Here is a 19,046-nt window from a genome sequence, read left to right on the forward strand (position 1 = left end):
ATCACCTTCGTTCCTTAAACGTCATGGGCCTCGGCAATACACTGATGAGCTAAAATATAACGACCACCTTCTTTACTAAGGTCTAGTTCTACTTTTGGAACGTGATTCAACAGCGATTCTCCGTACACAGACCGTACAGTTTCCGTAAATTACGGACCGATGGTACGTGGGCTAGCTGGTGGCGACAGATAACGTCCCAGGTGTGTTCCTTAGGGTTCAGATTTGGAGAATTTGGTGGCCAAACATCAGCATTACATCACTATCAAGCTCCTCAATCCACTACACCACAGTTCTCGCCTTGTAACACAGAAAATTATCCTGCTGGAAGACGCAGTCGCCACGAGCACTTATTCACAGATATCTGCTGCGCCACAGTATTCTTTAATCTATGTGTATTGCATCGTTTAACGTTTGAGTTAACCTCAGCTTTATTTAAAGAATTTGCCGGCTCCACCTTGGCTAACTTACAGTGTTACTATTGTTTACCCCACAGTTATTTGGGACGAGTTGTTTGGTTGATATCTATTGGTAATCTCCTCTGTTGGAATTTATGAACGTTATTTGTGCTGGTTATATGAAATGTCTTTGCTACTCACGATTTATATCTTCGTAAGTTCTACTCTGCTGTCTGCTGTTTCGGTTTACTACGGACGTTGTTGTTTAACTGTCTTTCATACACTAGCTGACGAACGTGGCATTGCCGGATTCTTCATTTCGCCAATTTTCTGTTAAAAAATAAAACCAAAAATGAACTATATTTGTAGCGTAAGATCGAAAACTTTCATTTCAGTGTGTTCGTGGGAAATACAGAAGCGTCCGATCTTACCCGTCGGCTTTGACCCATGACGTCACAAATACCGCGGAAACGACCATAAACAACAATTCCAATATGGCGGATATAAAAACATCGAATACGTATTGTAAACACTGAAATACACAAGTTTCACAAAAAGCCTAATGACTAACGGGACAAGCGTGGGAAATTGGGGGTTTTTGGGTGGGGAGAAACTAAATATGTCGTTATGCGGTGGGGGGAGTCTGCAGTGCCCCCCCATCCCCCCACAGGCTTCATTAGTGTCAAATCAATATTTTCGAATCATAGGCGGCCGCTGCCGCGGCCGCATTCCAAAAAGAAAAAACTCCCAACCTAACCTCAAGTGGGCTACGCTACAGATCAATATGTTCATGAAATTGCTTCATATTACGTATACATGTTCTTTAAACAAGAGTACATCAAACCATGTATTAGGTTTTCCGCGCCGTAATGACGTCACACACCACAACACGCTTACGTCACGGGTCAAAGCCGACGAGTAAGATCGGACCTTTCTGTTGACCCTGTTCGTGAAATCACCTTTGAAATTATGAAACATCCGTACAAAGAAATATGCAAAATATACAAATGTACAACGAGAGCTGCTTTCTTTGTCCACTACGCGATTTTTAAACGTTTCTATGGCAACACCTCTTCAGAGCTCTATAGACGGCTATTGTCTTCACTTACAGCCGTTTGGGCGCCGCAATTGAAAGCCGTCATACATGGCACATCTTCAAATGGGACAACCCTTCCTAAGACTTTTGGCTACTGTTTATAAACACCGGTTCTCTTAATTGAAATGAAATATATTTCGGATAGTAATGATTAAAACACTTCAAATGGAAGTTTCAGCAAAGTATTAGTTGCCTTTACAATAACAGATAATCAATTAAAAAGATCACATGACAACTTGAACAAGTCTCTAAAACAGGCTACACTGTTTCTTCAACGACATACAACATTTGCAAAATTGAACATCGCTTTCATGCAAATGTAGCGGTGATCTCAATCGCAGATAGGTAAAACAAAAAGACTTGCACAATGTAGGCTTTCGGCCATCAAGGCCTTTGTCGGAAATAGACGAAAAACACAACACAAACACACACGCAAATGCAACTCACACACAAACATATGACTGCAGCCTCTCGCAGCTGAAACCACACAGAGTGTCACTCAGCATCTCCGCTATATGGTGAGTAGCTCATATTGTTACATTCCATCCTGTATTTTCCATTGTTTGATTTTATGCAAGTGTTTTATTTGTTCAGGAGTCGCTATTATTTGTAAAGTGTTCTGTGACGACCGAGCTCAGGAGAGCGGCGTTCTTAGAGCAGCAGAATATCAGCCACTGATCTGACAAGGACTGGCCGTCAAACTGGATGGCTCCTCAGAGGAGATGGTCGATAACAAAAAATGTCGGTTCCTCCGCTCATCAAAACAGTCCGCTTCAGAACGTGGCTGACTTCACCAGGCTGATATTCCTCAATGAGTCCCTGTGTTCCTCGGAGAAAGTCCCAGTCGTGCAGGATCACCGTGTACGACATAGTTAAAAACAGATATATAGAACATACTATAGTTTGAGATGAAATAACTCTTTAAACAGATGAATTAGGTTAGTAAAAACGTGTCTCGACGTTTGGAATGTATCAGGTTTCCAACTTTGCTTCCGCCGTTTTGCAATAGATGGCAGTAGCGCCAGGTTGTTTTGCACGTAGCAGTTAGAAAGTCAAGATAAGGCGCATGTTAACATAACGCCATCAAATCTTCGGCTGTATTTATTTGCATCCTAAAGATTACTCTATCGAATATGTCATCTTACGAGCCCAGTTCTCGGTATCTGCGGGAAGTTTAAATTTTCTGCTGTAACATGCAGAAATCAGCGGCTGATAGTCAGAAAGTGCTGGGTAAGAACTATTGTGAAGCACATATTAGTGAGATTATCCGCTGAGAAAGGTTTCAGCGCCTAAAGGACGTTGATCTTGACGTCGAAGACGGGCTTGGCGGTGGAACAGAGAAGTTTTCTGAAGCTGCTGAAACCGGCGGAAACAATCACAGCAGCTCGTTATCGAAAGCAGTTGACGTTTTTGATCAGAATACCGAAAGAGAAACGGCCTTCATACAGCGATAGTCCAGAATATCTGGTTTTGCAATGCTCGAACCCATGTCATAAAACTCATCAGAACATACTTGGAAACGATGAACCCCACCCGCCGTATTCTCCAGACATTTGTCGCTCTGACCACCACCTTTTTCAATCAATGGCACACGGCCTGGCTTACCAGCACTTCCGGTCATATGAACAAGTGCAAAATTGGAAAATAATCATGGAACTTCTCAAAGGACGTCCTGTTATTCCGCCACGAGACTGGTATGCTACGCGAAAGGTGGGACAATACTTTGAACCGCAAATTTTTTTCTAAGTGTTTCGCAATACTGCCTCGAACTTCGAGAAAAAAGCGGCGGAAGCAAAGTCGTAGAACTAATACAAGATAAGAAATAGAAGAATCTGAGAGTTGGAGTCACGGAATTGTGGGACACTATGTAGGACAGGCGAAGAATGAAGTGCATCGGAAAAACTTGACAGAAGGAGAGTTTTGTTGAAGTTCAGGCATCTTCGACTAATTAATGTGACACTGAAAGTACCTTTAAGGGTATTGGGGTGGCTGGTCGTGAGAGCCGGCAGTAAACGACGCGAGAGAAGCTTTCGCTGTTGAACGTCTTACTGATGCGTAGGAGGCGCGTAGTTAGCGAATGATAATGCGTCTTGTGGCCGGATACGTGAGTCGAATTGTACCGTAACGCTGACAGTGTTCACCACCGGCTACACATTTTGTACTCGTCAGATTCGAATTTACGTCGGTTCCGAGAAAATGAGTAGAAATCTACGGGTATACGATGATTTACTGACAATAAAGTGAACACCGAAATTGTGCAATGGATCAAAGCTCAGGGCGTCAGCAACAATCGCCAGAGAAGGGAAACGTACGATATGTGAGACGTTCAGTGACACGTGTTATAATTTTGAAAGTACTGAATTGGTGCTCCACTCCCTAGACGAATCATGGACGTCACAGTTTCCGTACCTCAACGATGCTGATACATCGGAGGGGAATCTGTGGAGAGATGTGACTAATATAGGTTTCTTTTCAGTAGATGCAGAGGAAACATGATGGATGGTTCACTGATATGGTCTTTTAATAATAGCCAAGAGGGTCCTGCTATGTTGGTATCGCGACCGATCAACGCAAGGGGGAACTACAGCCCTTATATTTTCGAGGAACACACAGATGTGTTGGATGCTTCAGTGATTGTGGCAGCCTTCTGGGTAAATTATTCAGGAGGTAAAAGAGTCACTCATGTTGGTCACTTTGTAACGGCATTATTGGGCTTACGTTATTGCATTTTTGCTTATCTTGGATTGTAATGGTTCTTTTTGTTCTTTTTTTGTTTGGATGCAATGTAATGTGTTATGTAGGATTAATTATTTATAATATAATGTTGAGTCCATTTATTTATGTAATTTCGTTGTGACTTTAGAAGATTCCACCCGTTAGAAAAATTAATATCTGTGAATAATCTTACTAAGAGACAGTCGAGAAGCGATGGTGAACTACGTTGCGTCACAACTACTAGTGAAGTTTAATATTGCGAGGGTTCAAATGGCTCTGAGCACTATGGGACTCAACTGCTGTGGTCGTAAGTCCCCTAGAACTTAGAACTACTTAAACCTAACTAACCTAAGGACGGCACACAACACCCAGCCATAACGAGGCAGAGAAAATCCCTGACCCCGCCGGGAATCTAACCCGGGAACGCCGGCCGCTGGTGGCCGAGCGGTTCTGGCGCTCCAGTCTGGAACCGCGCGACCGCTACGGTCGCAGGTTCGAATCCTGCCTCGGGCATGGATGTGTGTGTTGTCCTTAGGTTAGTTAGGTTTAAGTAGTTCTAAGTTCTAGGGGACTTATGACCTCAGCAGTTGAGTCCCATAGTGCTCAGAGCCAACCAACCCGGGAACCCGGGCGTGGGAAGCGAGAACGCTACTGCACGATATTGCGAGGGAAATGGACTGCTTTCGTTCGGCGCAACCAGCTGTCTGTTGTCTGGTTTGGTACGCTCAAAACTGTTCTGATATCTGTGGGAGGGCCTAGGTGCTAAACGCTTTAATTTTGGTTAAGTGAAAAACAAAAGGACGGACTGTGCGTTGGAGTTGATGTTCGGCCGGCCGTCCAATTTTGTTTCCGGAAATCTGCGTTCTTGATATTAAGTTGACGCAACTGACCTTGTCGCGTTCTGGTTTTGGACCAGTGAGGTTTTATTTATGGTGTATTCTGACGGACGGTGGTCGGCGAGACAACGGAACATCGGCATCAGAGATCTTGCAGCAGCCCTCTTAAGTAAAATGCTGCTGTACGCAGATCTCTGTAATCACAATGCCGACTATCAGTTGACATTTCATTGTTGCCGAGTGTCAATACAATCTCCTATAGGCAAATATTAGCAAAGTATCTCACATAGTTTGAAGACAATTTTCAATTTATCATTTAAGAGCCGGCCTTGAGGGCCTGTTCTGACGAAGGTTTTTAGTTTTAACAGTTTTTCCTCACTCACACCTCAATTTAAAACTACATTTGTGCTGTTAAGGGCCGTTTCAGTGTCAGAATTTTACGTAGTTGCCACATTACAAATTAAGTTGACCTAACTGTTACAACTTAACTAACGATATTTAAAAGACACTAGGGGTAAAGATCAAACAATTTTGTTCTATTGGTGCTGTGAACTCCCATCATTATAGTACTCGAGAAACAATATAGGCATATATAATCAGGTAACAATGACTTGAAGTCGAAATTGTTTATAGCTGAATCATTTTAAGCCAGGTCATCCTCAGTGCTGACATTAACTTAATTCCAGTCAGGCATCATTTACTCGTTTGTTGATTGCACTGCTCAACAATTAAAATTTCCCACCAAGTACATTCTGAATTCTAGCAGACCTAAGCTGCTATTAATACTGAGCCAGTAAGCATCAAATTAACTACTTTTATGAAATACATTTTCGTATAATACGGTTGCATTGCCTAACCACATATCATCTTCAATGGTGTATAGTAACACACAGGTATTTATTGTTAGAGTAGCTCATGCTGAATAATAATTGTAGATATTATATCTGCTTATATGTTTCACTTACATGTATTTCTTTTGTTCGTGATTGAAGTGTTCATGTGTTCCGCACCTGCGGTCTCGATCAATCTTTCTTAGAGACAGACGCATCCATCAGACGTTACTAGAAACATGTTAGTTCAGCATACTTTCTAGGGGTTGGATAAATGAACAGGTGTAGCGCTTTAATCCCAAAAGTTTACCGAGAGGGTAATGCAGTGGTTACCACACTGGACTCGCACTCAGAACGACGACAATTCAAACCCACATCCGATCACCGTGATTTAGGTTTTCCGTGATTTCCCTCAATTGCTTAAGGCAAACGTCGGGATGGTTAGTTCGAAATGTCACGGCTGCTTCCCTTCCCCTCCTTCCCTAATACGAGCTGGTGCTCCGTCTCTAACGGCCTCGCTGTCGAGGGGACGCAAAACACTAATCTCCTCCTTCTCTCAACAGTTTACGAAGTGTTTTGGTAAACGTTTTGCAAGAACGTTTATGTGTTACGTGCGTCGAGGTAATTTCAAAATTTACAAACTAATTGATAAGACAGGGGAAGGTATCAGCTGCGTATTTAAGTTATGGACTCTGAGTAAATTATTATAGAACACGTAGGATAATGACTGTCCCAGCAACCTTTCCGCAAATAACCAAACACCATTAGTAAATCGGAATCAGTCAAAGTGAAGAGGAAGAAGTTAGGACATTTTCAACCTGGCAAGGACTGCGCGGGAGATGTGGGATGTTAGATTAACTAAAAAGATCAGTCAGACGGACAGTCTGTCAAATGGGAAATGGTGAAATGCAGTGACAGTAAGAATAGAATCTCTAGTAACTAGAGTACAGAGTTATCAACATAAGTGAAATAAGTGTAATGCAGGAGTAGAGCAATAAAACAGAAATGGAGGTAAACTATGAACATCTTTTTGGATTATCAGTCATGTGACTGGTTTGACGCGGCCTGCCACAGCTTCCTCTTTTGTGCAGACCTCTCAGACTTTGGCACCTAACGCCCTCTAATATTTGTAGAATATTTGGAAATAATTATAACAGTCTAGACTGCAAGGCATATTTATTGAAAGGTGACCGGTTTCGATTATCAAATGATCGTCTTCAGCCATTTTGATGGACGATGGCTGTGTATGGAGCAGCAACCGCTGAATGACGATAGTTAAATAAACTTTGAGCAGTTGACTATCACTATTTAGTGGTTCCTGCTCCATACACAGCCGCTGCCCATCAGAACGGTTATAGGTCTAACGATGATAATGTGACAATCGAAACCGTTCGCCATTCAACAAATTTGCCTTGCAATCTAGACATAATTATTTTCTAATAATGTTTTCAGAAATAATTTTTAGAATGTATTACAGTCTGTGTCATCCCCATCACTTTTCGCACTCTTAGAGACCAGCATACTCTCATGACGATTATTCCTTGATGTCTTAACACATGTCCTACAGCTCTGTTCTTTCATATAGTCTGTGTCTCTCTCATATTCCTTTTTTTTTTTTCGATTTTCCCACCATCGTTGATACATTTACAAACAATTCTGTCGTCCAGACATACGTACTAGTAAACGTCTTCGTCAAATTAATGCTTAGCAAATAGTACTCGTATGACTCTCCAATTCCGGACGTCAAATCAAACACTTTTCAGCCGTCTAATTTGCGAACTGTTATTTTATTTGGCTACCGGTTTAGGCGATTTACTACGTCATCTTCAGAGCCCCTGACCTCAACCATCATCATGGCTGAAGTGATCGCTCTATTAAGAAGAAATCTACGGATACAAGTATTTGAATTCTATTCCCTGTCTTAACCAGAACCGAGATTGGAACCTTCCTACACGTCGGTCAAGCGATCTGAAGATGGCGTAGTAAATCGCTGAAACTGGTAACGTAATAAAATAACAGTTCGAAAATTAGACGACTGAAAGTGGTTTGATTTGACATCCTGTACTGAACAGCCGAGTCCGGATCCATCTCCCGATTTTCACTGAGAATATTAAAGTCACCAGAAAATTTTATAGGGTTAGGTGAAATACTATCACCCTGAATTTTAGTCTCTGTCTTGAACCTTTCCTTTATTTCTATCATAACTTCTTAAATGTAGAGGTTTATCTGCAGAGCAGAAACACTTTATCCCTGCTTCACACCATTTTCATTTTAGTGCTTGTCTTTTGGTTTTCCATTCTTATAGTTCCCTATTGTTTCTTATGTGTTACCAGCGCATTCCGGTCGTTTATAATTACTTTCTCGGAAAACTGCTTGCACCGCCCTACCCTACGGAAGCCACATAATTTTTCTTTGAGTCTTACCTCCATTATCAACCGCAACGTTAAAACTGCCCCTTATCATTATTTTTTCCATCATTATTCATTTCAGTTCAGATAGATAACAGAATGCGCATGGTTTCAGCGATTCAGAACGACCAAAATATTTACATATAGACAATGTTTATTACAAAATCTTGGCAATCTTAAAAGTTCTCGTCCCCCCCACCCCCTCGTTACTGTTATTACAATACTGTTTACTCTGTGGTTTGTCATTCTGGTATACACCAAATAAAAACTAAGAAAATTTAGATGAAAGCATATGGCAACAACTGTTCCTTATCATCAACACCTGACTGATGTTAACTTTAACCATTTGAACCTCCTTCCATCTAAACACAATTTCTTTAGTAATTCAATAGCCATCTTTTCCTCTAATGCTTCTCTTATCGTTTTTCCCCTGCTTTCTAATGGTCTACATTAGCCTCACATTTAATTTCATTAATATTCCATGTAAGGCTGTTATTCAAAATCCTGAATCACTAAACTACAGCGCCCCAATGCGCTAGAATCTGTCATATCGCATTACCAACACCACAGTGAGCAATGACTGACGGGATATCAACCAACTAAGTCCCCTTACACATGATACACCGACTGTGCGCTACCTCCAGTATTTATCTGTCTTCCACTACATTTGATCGCAAGTATTTCAAATCTCTATGAAACTCTAATGCGGTATCGAGATTGACAGGCATTTCTTCTTCTGTCATGTCACCAGACAGTTGTGCCCAATCGTTTAGGCCCTTAATACACACTTTTCATCCGTCAGCTCTCTACTTCGCTTTTATCTGTAGAATTCGTTTTGCTCTGTTAATATTAACGCCTTTGCTTTTAATTTCACCGATGATTATTTTGACTTGTCATTATGCTGAACGTATACTTCCGATGAGCTTTTCCTGAGCGATTTCTTCAAATATATCCCGCTGCCAGTTCGCCCTTCACTTCCTGTTAATTTCACTACTAAGCTATTTACATTCCTGCCTTCCTTTCTTTTCCTCAACATTTTTGTGTTTTTTCTTTCGGCGATCACTGTAACTATTTCGTCTATTACCAAGTTCCTTCACAGTTACAGCTTAGTAAATGGATAATCGTAGCCAAGGCAGCCACAAATCCACGAACCACCATTTTTCTTCAGATTTACTTGTTGGTTTTGCAGGTGACGGAAAAAAGTATGATGTGACAAGAGAAATAAATAATTAGGTTAGAGGAGACGAAACTGCAATAAGACAGGGAAACAGAATTCGATAATTAGAAGAAGAAAAGAAGTAAAAGTAATGAGAGAACATGACGGTGGTTGGGGGTGGGGAGGGGTTCGGGGGAAGGGGAGGAATGGAAGAGGATGCAACGTCATAAAATTTTAGTTTAATTATCATGAAAGAAGGGTATGTTCTTGGAAGCAACCTGAAATATAAACGTAAATTGTACAATGGTACGACATTTATTTAGAAACCAGATTTAAACTGCAAAAAAAGGATGTGCAGTATCACCATAGTTTATTCCTTATGAAATCCAGTTGAGGGCTTGTACAGCTACAGAAAAGTAAGAAATTAAGGATGGGACCTCGACTGGTTGAAGCATCCAGAATTTTTCAGTGTTTCAAAAGGAGTATTAGAGTGGAATAGGTGAAAGAAATACAACAGAATGTGAACGGATAACTTTGAGAGATGAAATGGTAAAACTCATGAAATAAAAAGATTAATTGGTGAAACGAGAAAATATAAAAATGTAGCAAATGAAACAGGGAGAAGTGAAAACAGACGTTAAAAAAAAAAAAAACAGATCGGCAAAGCATGAACAGAGACAATGGCAGACGTTACAAGAGAGGCATTGTGCATAATGGAGAGGTTTAGTACTGAAATTTTGAGAGAGTATTTCTCAGGAACAGTCGGACGACATGTTGTTTCCTCCCACATAGATCTCTGAAATGACCACGCCGAGAACAATCGAGCAGTAAGAGTTTATTCATAGGCTTACCGAAAATCCTTCTTCCCATGCGCCATTGAGGAGGGGAACGAGAAAGGGAGGATCAAAAAAATGGTTCAAATGGCTCTGAGCACTACGGGACTTAACTTCTAAGGTCATTAGTCCCCTAGAACTTAGAACTATTTGAACCTAAGTAACCTAAGGACATCACACACATCCATGCCCGAGGCAGGATTCGAACCTGCAACCGTAGCCGTCGCGCGGTTCCAGACTGTAGCGCCTAGAACCGCTCGGCCACCCCAGCCGGCGAAAGGAGGGTCCGTTAGTGGTATCCTACGGCACACACCGTCATGTGGCTTGCGGAGTGTGATGTAGATATAGAATGCAAAGTGACATGTCTACGAGAATCAGAGGCGCAACTTATAGGAAAGTTGAATAAACGTTTCAAGAAAAGACAATTAACTGCATAAAGATCAAGAGCTCAGATGACTAGCCAGTACTAAATATGGATAGATGGCATAGAAGACGGTATAAGGGAAATAAACTTGAAGATACTGCGAGTCAAATTGGATAAAGCACTGAAATATCTGAGTCGAAACAACTCATCTGATGTAGAATAAATTTTATTAAGATCCTTGTGGGTATCAAACATAACAAAGCTGTCCATATTGCTGTGTAAAATATACGAGACAGGTCAAACACCTTTACCATCAGTTTAATAATCTTGATGGCAAAATACTAACATGAATTATCTACAGAAGAGTTGAATGGTTTCTCGTAAGCAGACTTTTGGTGAAGCAGGAAGGAGGAGGGGGGACTTACACATAAAATGTAGGAACTTACAAAAGGGACGATACACAGCTGTCCGGTTAGTAGAGGATATATACAGTAAAGAGTAAAGAAAGGAAGGGAAATTATGAAAAAAAGAAATTAAATATAGGGATGAATAAATGAAATATTTAAGATTTGCTTCTTCTTCTTGCAGTTTTCAGGCCAAAGCTCTCCACGTTTGCCTTGTCTGTCCAACCCTCTTCATCTCTGAATAACTGCTGCAACTTACGTCCATTTGAACTTGCTTACCGTATTCTTGTCCACAATCTCCCTCTACAACACAACACCTACCTCCATTACTAAATATTGCTTTACACCCCAGGATAGGTCATATGAACCGATAACTTATTTTAGTGAAGATGAACCACACATTTCGTTTCTCTCCAATTCTATTCTGCGCCCCCTCATTAGTTATTCGGACTAATCTTCAGAATTACTCTATAGCACAAACTTTCTAAACTTCTCGTATTGTCTGAACTGCTTATCGTCCACTTTTCACTTCCGTACAAGGCTACGTTCCAGAAATTTTTTTTAAAAAACGGTCTTTAACACTGAAGTATGTATTTTATGTTAGCAGATTCCTCTTTCTCAGAAATGCTTTCCTTGCTATTACAAGTTTGCAAATTATAGCCTCTCTACTTCTGTTATCACCATATATTTTGCTGCCCAAATTGCTAAACTCATCTAAGATTTTTAGTTTCTCATTTCTTAACGTGATTCTTTCAGCATCACCTGACTGAATTCGACTACAATCCATTATCTTGCTTTGCTGCATCTTACAACGACGACATCGTCCCATACACCACAGAATCACCAGAAAACAGCCACTGATTGCTGTTCACCCTGTACCTCAGGTATTTATGTATATTAGATGATCAGAAACACTCTGAAAAGAATGTTACACGGTAGGTTGCGCCGAGAAATAATTGATAAGAAAAATTAAATACGTTGTGCCGTTTCCGGTTTAATTAGCATTGAAGTTAGCCAGTCACGCCGTTGCGTGAGTAATTTGAAGCGTCCCGCCACTGACGGTGTCGCCAAACGTGTTCTACATTTGGTTTCTTAAAACTGAACAAGAGGGCGATACAAAAATTGGCCATGTAGGATAGTACGGATCGAATACGCAATAATCCTGGGCAGTCTCTTGCACTGTCATCTACGCCATATGAACAGCTGACGTTAAATGTATGTGGCGGACACTTTAATTTGCGCGCCCAATGGCCTGATCGATTAAATTCAAAGCTAATTTTATCGGAAACAGCAAAAAAATCGAATTTTTTTCTTAACAGTTATGTCGCAGCTCGACTTACCCTGCAACAATCTTACGAGCTTTTAAGAATGTTTATGACCGCCCTGTATAGGGAACAAGAGCGGTGTTGTCATACTTCCCTGAGGCACCATGGCGATTCCCGTGTCTTTGGTCAACACGGTGAACACTAACCGTCGAAGACAGCACACTGTGTTTCATTACATAAGATGTCTTCGAGCCGTATGCTCGGACCTTCGTTAACAATCTGCAGTAGGACTCAGTGTCAAACGCTTTCTGGCAATCTATAAATATGGAATCTGTCCGTTGCCCTTCATCCGTGGTTCGCAGGTTGTCATCTGAGAAAATAGCAAGCTGAGTTTCGCAAGAGCGATGCTTTCTAAATACGTTTTGCTTTGTGGACAGATGCTTTCCCGTCTACAGAATATTTATCCCATTCGAACTCATAATATGTTCAATTATTTTGCAGGAAACCGGCTTTAAGGATATTTGTCTGTAATTTTGGAAGTCCGTTCATTTACCCTTCTTAAGAGAATATAAAGGAGTGACCTGTGCGATTTTTATCTTTCTTGTATCTGTGGTCTTTAGATATTTTGACCATCCAGTTTATCAACAACAGAGTTGTTCCATAAAACAGAAAAACAGTTAACTAAGGCTTGCTAAAGCTTCAGGAAAATCGGAGTTTTACCAACGGTCAAGCCTTTTCACTTTAAAAACTATAACACGCTCAGATTTCTGGAAGCTCTTGGATAATATCTGTCGCTACCGTTCTTGTTCGAAGTAAGTAACTGATGAAAGTTGATGAAGAGAACTTCTGTTAAGCCGGCCGCGGTGGTCTCGCGGTTCTAGGCGCGCAGTCCGGAAACGTGCGACTGCTACGGTCGCAGGTTCGAATCCTGCCTCGGGCATGGATGTGTGTGATGTCCCTAGGTTAGTTAGGTTTAAGTAGTTCTAAGTTCTAGGGGACTGATAACCACAGCAGTTGAGTCCCCCCCCCCCACCCCCGCCAAAAAAAAAAAAAAAAAAAAAAAAAAACTTCTGAAACTTCTGTTAAGCAGAAATTAAAATAGAGTCGGTTTTGCAGCGACTTTAACTGTCCGTTACTAAGAAATGTAAATTAAAGACATGGAAATAAATGACACGACTGCAAAGGGTGATACAGCTGGATCTGCCAACCAAAAATATATCCAGAACGAGGAAATACACGAAGATGATGTTTTCGCTATTTTCTAGAGGACAACGTGGCAATATTGATGACGTACGTAATTAATTTTTATTTTTTATAGCTGATGAATTATTTCACCTGCTTTTCAGTTCCTATACATTTTTCTGTGCGTTTGGGAAGAACCTGTTAACAGAAACGTCATAACATATATATGTAGAATTCAAACAAGTAGTAACCAGACAACATCTCTACAAACCACTGTGTACCAGCACTAAATTTCTTCAAACACTCAGTTCGTCGGGAAAATTTTAAAATTCACATTTTACCTATTCATGAGAAGAAGCGGCGCAAACGTCTGCACCGAACGAGGTGGCACAGTGCACTCGCGTTTGGGAGTACGACGGTTCAAACCCGCGTTCGGCTAACCTGATTTATTTTTTCCGTGATTTCCTAAATCGCATCACGCAATTGCCGGGATATTTCCTCTGAAAGAGCACGGCCGACGCTGGTCGGATGACCTCGCTGTTTGGTCGCTTCTCTCAAATCAACCAATCAACGTTTGCGGTTGTTACCAAATGTAAGCACGCTCTTCAGTAAGATTCATATCGTGTGTTTACCTGTGCTGTTGAAGCCCATTGGGCCGTGCTCTTTGAGAAAGCGTTCTAGCAACACATTTCACCCTCTCTACGTTTCACTCCATCAACGGCTTCACGCAAATGACTTTTCAATTTTTTCAAATAGATTAATGTTCACCGAATGTCGTCTACGAAAACTGCAAAGTGATGCGTAGTTTGTATGCAAGATTTGTTTACAGGTGAATCTTCGTTTACAAATCTTAGGCAAATCAGCCTTTGCAAAATGCTATACTGGTTGGTTGAAAAGTCACGCTGGATGTGAATAAACAACTACGTTATGTCGTGAATGTGCAATGTGAGCTTCTCAAGAATCCTCATCTGTAGCCCGTCTCTATTTTAGGAATTCCAAATCAAAAGTATCCACAGGTAGTAACTGCTGCCCTAGTTATTGTTAGACATTCGGTGAACATTAATCTATTTGAAAAAATTGAAAAGTCATTTGCGTGAAGCCGTTGATGGAGTGAAACGTAGAGAGGGTGAAATGTGTTGCTAGAACGCTTTCTCACACAGCACGGACCAATGGGCTTCAACAGCACAGGTAAACACACGATATGGAGATCGTTGGATAGGTATTTACGGAAACAAAAGCGGGTTACTGGCTCAACAGACTTGGTATCTCTGGACTTTTAAATTAAAACTAGAAGTCCACAGGTAAACGTCCATGACTCCCACAGACACGAAATGCCGCGTAACACTGGCCCGTGCTGCGTTAAGTGTAGACGAAATTCAGGGTGCAGTATTGTCTGTTCTAATCGCTTTATAGCATGGGTCAGTCCCCATGGTCAACAGTTTGAGTATTTTATATGACAGTCATAAAAAAAGACGGGAACTGGACCTAGGTTACCTGTATACTTACCGTAAAGTAGACGTTCCTAGGACAACTTCTCCTGCTGGCGGGACGGTGGTTTGCGGCTGTGGTATATTGTTACTATTTGATCAAGATCCACAGGCCGTTGCGTTTATGGTATCCTCAAAAGGTCTTTCCAATACTACAAGGGAAAGTATAGTTGCATCTAAACGAAAACTGTCATAATTTGACAACTATAAATGTTAAAACTTACTTGCACATGTAGTTATATTCGTCTTGTTGTACGGAATATGTGATATACAGGGTGAGTCACCTAACGTTACCGCTGGATAACACATTGACACCGGTGTGTCAGACCCACCATACTTGCTCCGGACACTGCGAGAGGGCTGTACAAGCAATGATCACACGCACGGCACAGCGGACACACCAGGAACCGCGGTGTTGGCCGTCGAATGGCGCTAGCTGCGCAGCATTTGTGCACCGCCGCCGTCAGTGTCAGCCAGTTTGCCGTTGCATACGGAGCTCCATCGCAGTCTTTAACACTGGTAGCATGCCGCGACAGCGTGGACGTGAACCGTATGTGCAGTTGACGGACTTTGAGCGAGGGCGTATAGTGGGCATGCGGGAGGCCGGGTGGACGTACCGCCGAATTGCTCAACACGTGGGGCGTGAGGTCTGCACAGTACATCGATGTTGTCGCCAGTGGTCGGCGGAAGGTGCACGTGCCCGTCGATCTGGGACCGGACCGCAGCGACGCACGGATGCACGCCAAGACCGTAGGATCCTACGCAGTGCCGTAGGGGACCGCACCGCCACTTCCCAGCAAATTAGGGACACTGTTGCTCTTGGGGTATCGGCGAGGACCATTCGCAACCGTCTCCATGAAGCTGGGCTACGGTCCCGCACACCGTTAGGCCGTCTTCCGCTCACGCCCCAACATCGTGCAGCCCGCCTCCAGTGGTGTCGCGACAGGCGTGAATGGAGGGACGAATGGAGACGTTTCGTCTTCAGCGATGAGAGTCGCTTCTGCCTTGGTGCCAATGATGGTCGTATGCGTGTTTGGCGCCGTGCAGGTGAGCGCCACAATCAGGACTGCATACGACCGAGGCACACAGGGCCAACACCCGGCATCATGGTGTGGGGAGCGATCTCCTACACTGGCCGTACACCACTGGTGATCGTCGAGGGGACACTGAATAGTGCACGGTACATCGAAACCGTCATCGAACCCATCGTTCTACCATTCCTAGACCGGCAAGGGAACTTGCCGTTCCAACAGGACAATGCACGTCCGCATGTATCCCGTGCCACCCAACGTGCTCTAGAAGGTGTAAGTCAACTACCCTGGCCAGCAAGATCTCCGGATCTGTCCCCCATTGAGCATGTTTGGGACTGGATGAAGCGTCGTCTCACGCGGTCTGCACGTCCAGCACGAACGCTGGTCCAACTGAGGCGCCAGGTGGAAATGGCATGGCAAGCCGTTCCACAGGACTACATCCAGCATCTCTACGATCGTCTCCATGGGAGAATAGCAGCCTGCATTGCTGCGAAAGGTGGATATACACTGTACTAGTGCCGACATTGTGCATGCTCTGTTGCCTGTGTCTATGTGCCTGTGGTTCTGTCAGTGTGATCATGTGATGTATCTGACCCCAGGAATGTGTCAATAAAGTTTCCCCTTCCTGGGACAATGAATTCACGGTGTTCTTATTTCAATTTCCAGGAGTGTATTTTCAAATATGCTAACAAAACTAACGGGGTTCCATTTAAAAAAACGTAGGTTTGTGTTAAAAAACATACTTCCGTGCATTTTTTAATGCTTTGTATTAACCAGTTACACTAGCCCCTCTCCTCACGTTCGGTCTGTGGAATCGATTCGTCGGTATTTGATGTGGTTTACGAAATATATCCAGCGGTAACGTTAGGTGACTCACCCTGTATATTGTTCAAAGGGATTTGGAGAGTACGTGAATTAACGTCCGGCATGTTTAATCTATTTTGACATAGACGGTACCTGTGGTCTTAATGCGTGGCTTGAGACCTTCGCTTTCAATATGTGCCACAACTAAAATCATTCGCCATGTATTGTCTGTGTCCTGCGTTACTGTGTCAGGTGACTCCCTCAGAAGCAAGTGACGACCAGTATCCCAGTGTTTTGTAGTGAGTTACACAAATGCCAGCCGTCATTTGATGCGCTCTTTGGATTCAACCAAACATACGCAAGGCGACGTCTTAATAAAATGCAAGTTGCAAGGGCGGTTTATTTGATCCCGAAAAGGATGGACTTTCCGTCGTGTTGCTGCAGGCGCCAATGTCTCTCCGTCTGTCATCAATAGGTTGTTGACACGTTAGAGGGAGTGAGGTCAGTACACAAGGCGAGTTGGACAATGTCGCTGACGCACTACAACACGTGAAGACCGATACTCGGCCGCCTCTGCGTTACGTTGTCGCACGTATACCACCAGAATACCGTAAGATGATCTCAGAAGGTCACTGGAGCAGCTGTATCCGATCAGACTGTCACGAACAGGCTGCGAGAAAGGACCGTACGTCCCAGAAGTGTGTTCCAGTACCCCGCATCATATGACAACATCTTGCAACTCGCCTTCATTTCTGCTGCTCCCATGTCAACTGACAACTTCGTCGCTGGCGAGAAATGTTATTCGCAGATATTGTCTGACGCAACGTGACCGCCATTTTCGTGTGTGGAGACGCGCGGTGAGCGGTGCCTCCAGATAGTGTCCAGGAAATCGACAGATTTCCAAGGTTCTGTGCTGTTGTGCGGAGGCATCAGTTTTGACAGCCATACAGATCTTGTCGCTTCCATCGTCGCCTTACCGCCACGGAGCACATCGAACGGATTCTGCTGGAACGTGTGGTCGATGCTACATGCGGTGGAGGTCCTGAATTCCGTCTTATGCCAGGGGCCATGTGGGCAGGCGTCAGCAGGGATGTCTTCCGAAGCCTAGACATTGAAGTAATGGAATGACTGGTGCTAAAAGCCATCGCGCGTATGTGGGACATACTTGACAGTCGTGTTCGTGTCGTCCTGTTCCAGTACAAACTCTCAAAGAACTCTCATAGGCTCTCTCTGAAGAATGGGGATAGATTCCATTTGGTGACCTTCGCACACTTACACGGAGCACAACACGTACGTATCAGGCAGTGATAAACATTCAGGAAGGGAATACAAGTTCTCGAAGTCCAATGAAAAGCACCCAGTATGACGGGATGATTGATTGTTTCCACTTTGTTTTCGACCCTTGTCGGACGTTTGAGTTCTTTTTTATAAGCGATCGATGATGTAATGATGTTTCGTGATGTGCTTGGTATTTGAAAGATAAAGGTATAATATGGTAACACACCCATACGTCAATTATTTCTCCAGACGCCCAAATTCGTGTTCCCCTAGTTCTTCTTACCAGTGTATTTTGGGTGGCTTGTCTGAACTACGTCTCCGTGTGTAAACACATAAGGGACATATGCTTGGGCTGCAATTCTTTTATTTGGTTGTGTTAAGCTGTGCGTACACAATTAATTATCAACTCGTAGTGGTGCTAGAGTAGTGTAGCGGTGCGAACACCAGAGGACAGGCGCCTGCAGCTGAACTCACCAGCTGGTCTGGGCAGACGGCCGAGACTCGCGACACGGCCCGCGCGCGCTCCTCGGCATCCGCTGCTATCCTCACCAGCGACACCTGCAGCAAAAAAGGCGACAACATCCTTAGGTTAGCCACAGACCGGACTGTTTTATACCAAAACAGGCTACAGGAGCATCCCAAGATATACTCCTGCTAGGAATAGTGTCGATGACATGTCGGTGTTGCATGGTGATGGAATTCTGAAAGATAAATGATAATTAACTGAAATTCTCTGCTCCTGACAGGTATTGTTGATATAGTACCTCGATGGGACATGGCAGACGCTCTATCCATCTGAGTTACCGACGACATAGACGAAGTGAGAATGGAGAAATATTCTTTAGGAACATTACGAATGTAGGTTGTGGACAGTTGGGAATGTGGGTCTCACGGAAAGCGTCCAAGGGATAAGTCTCTGCAGTCGCGCTATCCTCTGTGTCCTCGGTGGCTCAGATGGATAG

General features: G+C 43.1%; 1 protein-coding gene across 1 annotated transcript in view; it reads right to left on the reverse strand.

Annotated features, from left to right (window-relative positions):
* LOC126234308 (reversion-inducing cysteine-rich protein with Kazal motifs-like) overlaps positions 1-19,046 on the reverse strand; it is a 354,561-nt gene that overhangs the window by 157,642 nt on the left and 177,873 nt on the right. The window contains exon 3 of the mRNA XM_049942994.1: positions 18,559-18,642. Coding sequence (XP_049798951.1) covers positions 18,559-18,642 — 84 coding nt within the window. The remainder of the gene's footprint in view (positions 1-18,558; positions 18,643-19,046) is intronic.

The sequence above is a fragment of the Schistocerca nitens genome, chromosome 2, assembly GCF_023898315.1.
Source record: "Schistocerca nitens isolate TAMUIC-IGC-003100 chromosome 2, iqSchNite1.1, whole genome shotgun sequence".
In the NCBI taxonomy this organism is placed as follows: domain Eukaryota; kingdom Metazoa; phylum Arthropoda; class Insecta; order Orthoptera; family Acrididae; genus Schistocerca; species Schistocerca nitens.